The sequence below is a fragment of the Vombatus ursinus genome, unplaced genomic scaffold, assembly GCF_900497805.2.
Source record: "Vombatus ursinus unplaced genomic scaffold, bare-nosed wombat genome assembly UNPS02009770.1, whole genome shotgun sequence".
In the NCBI taxonomy this organism is placed as follows: domain Eukaryota; kingdom Metazoa; phylum Chordata; class Mammalia; order Diprotodontia; family Vombatidae; genus Vombatus; species Vombatus ursinus.
In genome coordinates this window covers 16,019,011-16,027,144 of record NW_020949548.1, presented here as the reverse complement: position 1 = coordinate 16,027,144, position 8,134 = coordinate 16,019,011, and the positions used below count along the sequence as shown (strand labels likewise).

At 47.8% G+C, this 8,134-nt stretch overlaps 1 protein-coding gene across 1 annotated transcript; it reads right to left on the bottom strand.

Annotated features, from left to right (window-relative positions):
* Nucleotides 1-1,430: 1,430 nt before the first annotated feature.
* On the bottom strand, nucleotides 1,431-4,949 carry CALCA (calcitonin related polypeptide alpha). Its single transcript, XM_027852520.1, has 4 exons — nucleotides 4,881-4,949; nucleotides 2,949-3,044; nucleotides 2,727-2,861; nucleotides 1,431-1,629 (listed from the first exon to the last, which is right to left on the bottom strand). Exons 2-4 carry the CDS (start codon nucleotides 3,032-3,034, stop codon nucleotides 1,431-1,433), a joined length of 420 nt encoding a protein of 139 aa, XP_027708321.1. The 5' UTR covers nucleotides 3,035-3,044; nucleotides 4,881-4,949.
* Between the last annotated feature and the right edge of the window lie 3,185 nt (nucleotides 4,950-8,134).

The window sequence follows — 8,134 nt, the reverse complement described above, 5'->3', positions numbered from 1 at the left end:
CCTCAGCACTCACATTCCTCCTGGGTTCAGTCAGATGCCTAGACATCCCTCCGTCGTCTGCCGAATGCTTTAGCCCCCACATTGGTTGGCACGAAGTTGCTCTTGACCACACCTCCTGACCTGCTTAGGAAATCCGCCAACCGGTGGGTCACACAGGTAGCAGTGTTGCAGCCACGCTTCTGAGCAGTGACACTGATTTTCAAAAGGGAAAAGAAATGTTCGGTGTCAGTCTCTCCCAATAGGATGCCGTTTGGGGCTTGCTATGGGCAGATGCAGACACAAGAGCAAGACGAAGGTACTCACTGGCAAAGCATCCCATAACAATAAGGGACTGTTTTAAACTCGGTTACCAGCACTGAAGATCATAATAAGGTCCATTAAGAAGGAAGACATTCCCTGGAGTCCCTTTGAGGCATTCATCCCATGATTTTAGGTATTCTACAGTGAAAATTTCCAAACCTTCTTTAAACCATCAACCACATGCTAAAATTCCTTTCTTTTTGCTGGCTTCTCCATGGATTCTCCTCCCTACCCTCGCCCAAGAAGCTGTGTTCAGCAAAGACCTATGAGAACAAGAAGGAGAACCTCTGGTGCCATTGCTCAGTCAGCTATAACAATCTGTTTCTAGTTAATTCAAACACCCTGGCACTTCTCTCCTTCGTGCACTTCCTGTAATAAACACATACAGCTCCCATTAGCAGCCAGGAGCAAAGGAGAGTAGAGGATGGTTGCACCCTTTTAGCCTCTCCAGTGACTTCCCCAGGGCCACATCCCCATCCACATAACATAGGGAAAAGGGCTTACCTGAAGGAGTCCCAGTAACCACAGAGATTGCTGTGAGCCACCTTTCCATGAGTGCTTGCTTACCTGTTCCACAGCTCAAGCATGTCCGAAAGTTTGTGGCCAAATAGTGTGCTCAGCAATCTATGAACTCAGACTAACTCTGAGGTCCCTCAAGTCTAACTCTTGATGAGAACGTGACATTTGAGGGAGAGGGGTTAAGGGAATAAGACTAAAGCAATCGACATGACAGCTGAGAGCCTTTTAAAAATGATAGGTTTATTCAACATGGCTAAGCATGGAAGCTGTGCCCATCGGTACAACCTGAAGCCAAAGGCTGATGTGTAGAATGAACTGTCCTAGACAAGGAGTTGTACCCTCTGGCAGCACTTTCAGATCGATTCATTGATTAGTAAAAATCTGAATGGTTTTTTTCTTCCTTAGCCAGACTTATTTGTGCATGACCTTTGCCCTTCCCACTTTAAAGTCTCAAACATTCTCTGTCAGCAATTGTATCTAATGAACACAGCAGAATCAGAAATCATAATTAAAAAAAAATACATGCATCAAGGTAAAGACAGAAAGGAAGGAAGGAAATGAGAAAGGAAGTCAAGGAGAGAACATGGGAAAAGGCAGAAAGCCAAGCCAGTCTAGTTGCTCCCCAGGACATCCTCAGAGTTTGCGTAACGATCATTCTCCAGGTCGCTCAGCAGGTCTCGTTTCTTGCCAGGTGTTCGCGCCCCGACGTCAGTGCGCGTGTAAGTGTGTAGCCTGTGCAGTTCCTGTGAGAGCTTGCCCAGCAAACAGGTACTCAGATTACTGCACCGCTTAGCTCTAGGTCTGTCCAGGCTGCAGGGAAAAAAACATGCCAGAAGGTAACATGCAATGGTAACATGCATTTGCCCTTCACACTAGGCTTAGACTGATTTCATGCAAAGGGCTAAGGCTGTTGGGGGGTATGGGGAGAAGGGAAGAGGTCAGGATCAAAGGGGTTGGGAGGTTTTGGAGAGAGAGACCATATACTCAGAGTTAGGAGAACACAGTCTGAGGGGAAAACAATGCCAGTTGAAAAAGAAAGGGGAGATCGATGCACCTTGACCTAGAACTAGCACTGAAGGTTCTCTCTAAGGCATTCAGCATGCTGGTCAGCCTATCATGCTCAGCAGGAGGCATTCATTAAAGAAGATGCAAAGAGCTCCCATGCCTCTGGCCTGGAGGATGCTGAGGAAGGAGGAAGAGAGGAACTGGGATCTGAACTCCATGCCTCTGGGCAGCATGCACCATTGCAACAGAGAATTCTAGGAGCAGCTGCCGGGCCTGATCTCCAAACATACCTGTGAAACGGCTAAATTTTAAGATCGCCCTTTCTCTACCAAGTCCAACTCACCCTCTACTGGCATTTTTTTGTGTGTCATTAAGAGTTGCAAAGAGATAATTGGAAGCAGGTTAAAGGGGCAGGAATGGTCGGGGACTCTTGTCAGGTCATGGTGTCCTTACCCCAGACTGCACGTTGATCACACCTAAACCAGTTCCGGTAGGTAAAGGAAGGAGTCTCTACTCCATGAGGGTAGAAGGGGAATCCCCCAGAGAAGGAGATCGCAGAACATCTAGTACCGGTTTGTAACAACTCTCACAAACATGAAATCCTTGGGCCTGGCCTCCATCTATCAGAGTGCAGTAAGAGCCAGCTGCCTCTTACTCTACCTTCAGTAGATACCTAGAACAGCTGGTCCCCATCCCCTGAATAACAAGGACAGCCTAAGGCAACTTCTGGCCAGATGTATTCTTTTGTAAACATCATCATTGTAGGTTGGCTTGGAAAACAATTTAGCTCTCTTGTATTAGCAGGAGAGAAAAGTCAAGCATCAGTATTCAGGGCTGTGGCAGGTGGAGGAAGCCACCCCCACATGACTGGTTTTGTACTCTGTTGTGATGGTAAACCTTACCTGTTGTCCTCAGTCACCTGATCCAGCTCATCGGCTTTCATCTGCACAAACTCCTTCACCAAAGCATTCAGCAGGTGCCTCGCTTCATCATCGCTGAGAGACACATGGTCTGGCATGACAGATTCAAACCCAGGCCTAGGGGGAGAGGGAAACTCCTGCAATATGGGCCACTGGAGAGCACCCCCTCCCCAGGAGGGATTCTGGGGTGGGTCCACCTCTTACCTGAATGGAGCAGCCTGGAGGCTGTCCATCTGGCATACAACCAAGGCAAAGAAAGCCAGGAAGGAAGAGAGCTTTAGGAGGATCATGGCGTCCTCTCTGGAACAAGAGAGAAACAGAAACCTTTGGACTCTTGGATCACCTCACCATCATCACCACCCCAAAACTTACTTTACAGTTCACTGAAATTGAGGGGCTTCCAAATCTACTAGAAAAACATTTATTAAACTCATTATTTCCAAGCACTGGGATAAGTGCTAAGAAGATAAAGCCAAAAACAAGATTCCTGCCCTCAAGGAGTTTATGTTCTATTGGGTTATGTTCTAAGTAGAGTACATACTAAATATGTCCATACTACATAGGGAAGAGCAGTGAGTTGGGAGCTAGGATACCTAGGTTCTAGTCCTTGGACATACTTTCCTGGACATACTTCAATAAGTCACCACCTCTCTAAGCCTCAGTTTCTTTGCTCTTTCCGGAATGAGAACAATAAGCCCTGCCCTTCCTACAGTCAAAAAGGCTGATCAAATGAGCTAATGACTGTAAAAATGTTTCCAAGGTTGGGAAGTGTTGTAGGAATGGAAAGGATTCTCATTAGTGTTAAGAAGGTACCACTCCCCTCTGGGCATCTCTCTTTGCCCTCATTGGTATAATCACTGCGAATGACTAGACACCAAGTCACTGAGAACAGGAGGGTCCAGCAAAAGCCTTGTCAGTCTCTCCCTTTGGTCCTAAAGGACCAAGGAGTAAGAAGCTGTTCATTAGCTATGAAAGAATTCCTTGCCTTTTAATGGGAAGCAGGGGTTTTGCTTCTATGGCCAGTTCATTCTGTGTGTTGATTTCAACAGGTGCCCTCAAAGGTCAACTTTATTAAAGACTTGCCGTGACTTTCTTAAATAGAAGTCTTGAATCTATCTGGCTCCAGGAATTTAAATTGGAGAGTATTGGTCCAGTTAATTATCCATCTTTCCATTTTTACTTAGGAATAAATGCTGCTAGCCCCAAGAAAATGCACAAACTGCAAATAGGTAGCATGTTATATGCCCATTTAAATAAACTAATTCAAGTCGATTGGTGACCCCTCTGATATTCAACATGGAATTTTTTTTTTCTTTAAGCAAGGATTTTTGTAAACAAAAATATCTCCAGAACTTGCTAAAGTTAAGAAATGTTTAAAGAAACCTGTACTAAAGGCTCAAGGAATTGTTACTAGGCATGGCTTTCCTCCTTTTCCAAATAACATCTTTAGAATTGGTTTCCAGAGACTTAGAGTTAAATTTGTTTCTGGCCAGACAATTAAGAATCACGTGAAATCGTAATCAAATAATTAAGAACCAGATACCTTGACTGGAGGTTCCTGGAAAGTCAGTGAGCTACTTGTGCTCCTAACAAAGGTCCGTGCATCTCTGTGAGATCTTCGTGATTTGGAATGCTAAATTCTCTCAGCCATCAGAAGTGGAAGCTGCTTTTTTGCTCTTTCAAATGCAATTACATTGTTATCTCAAAACCCTTGCTCAGACTGAATTGACATAATCCAGAATTGCGGTAAAATGAAAGCTAAAATCATTAAAGAAAGAGGGCGCCTGGGGTGGTACTCGAATCCACAGGTAGCCAAGCCACAAGTGGTGAAATACAGTATTCTTTTTAACGGTCTACCCCTTGGGGGAGAGGGGAAGAGAGAGTCTATCCCTTTTGAATCGCAGAAGCACAATATTCTTCTCCAAACAGAAAAATTGCCTGAGCATTTCTAAAGAACAGCGGAGCTTTAAAGAAGAGAGAAAAAGGCAAAGTTGGACAGGAAAGCATTTTAGAAAGCCCAATGTAGGTTAGTATTTATGAAAAGATAAATCTTAAATAAATAAATCTTAATTAATTAAATCTATACGTAGGCAACACACACAATTTTAGCTATGAGAAAAAAAAAAGTTATCTTACCTTGGGGAGCGAGGTTTCCTGAAAAACTGCAGCTCTGAGAGCCGAGGTGCGGGTTTCTGCCTGAGTTGAGTTTCTAATCCTGTTGCTGTCCAATGCTGAAGCCTTCTCGGTTTATATCTACCGCCAGGCAGATGAGTGTAGGCGGTTGAGAAGCCCTCGCCAGCCAATCAAAAGACCTCTTGACCAAATCAACCAGTCGGCGGTAGGACTTGATAGCCTAGGTGTTCAAATGACGTCAGCCTCCAGTCATGCCAGTATCCCATTGACAAAACGTGCCAGACATCTCCCTGTTTCATAGGCTTACATTTGCATTGAGGTCATTGCAAAGAAAAAAAAAAGAGAGAGAAAAAGAGAGATGAGGGGGAGGGGAGGAAGATAAGAAAAACTGGGAAAGAGAAGCAAAACTCCAAAAGTTAATTAAAAGTAAGGAAAATTGTTTGACGTCATCAGTAATGGAAAGATACACTTTCCTGGCCTCCTGAGGCAAGGTGAGGATCACGTTTCTTTGAATGGGCACTTCAAGGGACAGATTAGGATTAGTGTAGGTACTTAATTCAAGTGACATCTACAGCAAAACATATGCATTGCAAGGGGATCTGCAGCTGAGGAAATGTTTGGGGGAAAGGAAATTTTAATCCCCACATCTCCTAATTCTGGCAGAGAGGCCTACCAGATATCACCAGGACTGGGCTGGGAGCAGCACACCCAAAAGCCATCCTAAGGCAGCTGGAGACATTCTCAGCCTACTGGTCTCAGTGGCTCTTGTGGCTGAAAGCGTCCATGGCTGGCTAGCTAACAGTTAGGGGAAATGTAGTGGGGAGACTGCACTAGCTGACCTCCCATTCTGTGAATCTATGATGCTCTTACCACCAGCAGCACCACCACCGCCATGATAGTTAGTCTATACAGTGGTTCTTTTAACTTCCCATGTAGCCACCAGCACCTGCTACTATAGACTGAAGTGCTTTATTTACACCTATACTTCCCTTCCCCTTTGCATTAGTCTATTAGGAGTCTAACTGGCCTGGAGTGCAATGAAAGAGTATTTAATGAATTTTGACTTTGGAGAACCAGAGAGTCAAGGTAAGACTTCCTAAGCCTCAGTGGGTACCATTGTCCTTTCCAGAAGGTCAGAGTTCAGAGGGAATTCAGAGTTTATCTAATCCAACCTCCTCCTTTTACAGATGCGTAAAAAATACATAGAGAGGAGCTTGATCAAGGTCACATTTCTAATTAGTGTCATGGCTTCAACTAGAACCCAGGTCTCCTAGTTCCAGGGCTCTACAGCACAGCGGTACAACCTGGGCCCACTCAGAGGGAGGACTGAACAGAGGAGCATACCCTCACACAGACATCCACCCCGACTGGACGAAGTCCAAGTGGCTGTCTTCCTCTCCCACTGACCCAGAGAGGCAAAGATTCTCTAGGACTATTGACCTACAGGTTGCCCCGATGCCTCGGCCAACCTCTGCTTCCTCAAAGAAAGGGGAAACCTGTCCCCTTCCTCTTCCAGAGTCCTCTTCCTCAGTGAGGGCTTCGAACCTCCCCCCTTAGATGCGCTATTAACCTGTCGGAAAGCCGGGCTCTATCTGCGCCTCTGCGGGTTCTCCGGGCTCCCTCTCTGGAGAGGGCAATCATCCCAAGAAGAAAAAGAAAATGGGAAACCAGCCTCTTGTCTAATCTGTTCTTGGGAAGCTAGGGAACCCGGCGCCGAGCGCCGATCACCCCGAATTTAGAGGGCTGAGTCTCCAGGAGCACTGGCTTTGACCGTTTGGCTGGCGGGAATACAGCCAGCTCTCAAAGTGTTTCCTCGAATTACTCCAGCTTCCAGGGTCTCCAGGCTTGCTTTCTACCTTCCTCTGGATGGCGGATTGGGGACAAGGTATGGCTAGTTACCGCGGGCCTGAGCCCAGGAGGCCGTCGGAGCTTCCAGCTCCCTCTGCCAAAATCTGGGGTGGTGGGGTTCCTAGCATTGCTTCAGCTACTCCCTGGACCTTCTCCCTAGTCCTTCCTCTACGCCACCCCTACCTCACGCTCCAGCTCCGGGCTGAGAGATCTCTCTGCTTCATCCATCACTGAGATACAGAGCTCGAAAGCGCTGGGTTTGCACAGCTGCCCTATGCCTCGGGGGCCTCTTTGCAGAGTTGCCCAGGAGGACAGGAAGGGTTCCTTAGTCGTTTCCCTGCAGCCTCCCACTGTGGCTCCCCATCAGTCCCCTGGCTAAATCGATGGACTGGCTCCATGCAAGAGCCTGCGCCTGGGAAGGGGAAGCAAAGGGATTAGAGACGGAAAGTTGGGAGGAGTTAGTAGTCCCGCTCGTGCACACACACACTGCCGATTCTCGTCCTGGGGAAAAGCAAGTTTTCGGGGAGTCTGCACATCTCCCTTGCGTTCACTCCCCTCCCCGCCACCTTGGTCCGGAAACCTTGGGTTGTCCAGTCTCAGAATTAAGTTTTGTCATCCACGTTTTAAGGGATGGTGAACAGACTCTTGCTCCTTCCCTAGTGCTTTCTTGGTGACTACGGCTGTGTGTGTAAACGCCCCTGGGAATATGGGTGTGTTTGGCAGTGTACGCGCGCGCCAGTGCTCTGCGCGCTCTGCAACGGTGCATCCTCGGCTCTGGCCGATTGCAGCCCTCCCAGGGAGAGCAGCGAGCCAACCCGCGGCTGGTGGGAAGCAGGACTTGGAACCGCTTGCTCGGAGATGGGGGCCCTGGGAGCTCCGCGAGCGGAGCGAGCAGCAAGAGGCGCGTTGGGAGCTGCGGCCGGAGCCGAAACAAGGGTCGGGTTAGGTGAGTTCAAGAATGAGGTCCATCGGCGCGAACTTGGGTTCCGCAAGACCTACCCAGTGTGTGTGACAGAAAGAGGGCTAAAGTGACATTTTGTCGGCTCAAGCTTCTCCTTTCCTCCCGGTTGGGCTATATGGTACCGTAAATACAGGGGCGTGGCGTCTGTCTCTGTCCGTTTGTCTGTATCTGTCTTTGTCTGTCCCTGTCTACACATCTGTCTGTCTATATGTCTCTCTCCGTCTATATGTCCGTCTGTCTACATCCCTGCCTATCTGTCTCTGCCCCGAGGTAGCTCTGCGCTGGGAACCCTTGGATGTCTGACCCGACTCTGAGCTTGGTCAAGGCTGGAAGGAAAGACGGTTGGCGACTTTGCTGAGGGTTGGGAAAAGGGAGATGTTCCCCAGCTGACTGAGCTGGAGGGAAAAGGGTGGAAGGGTAAGCCCGAAAGACGCCCAGGGTTCCACCC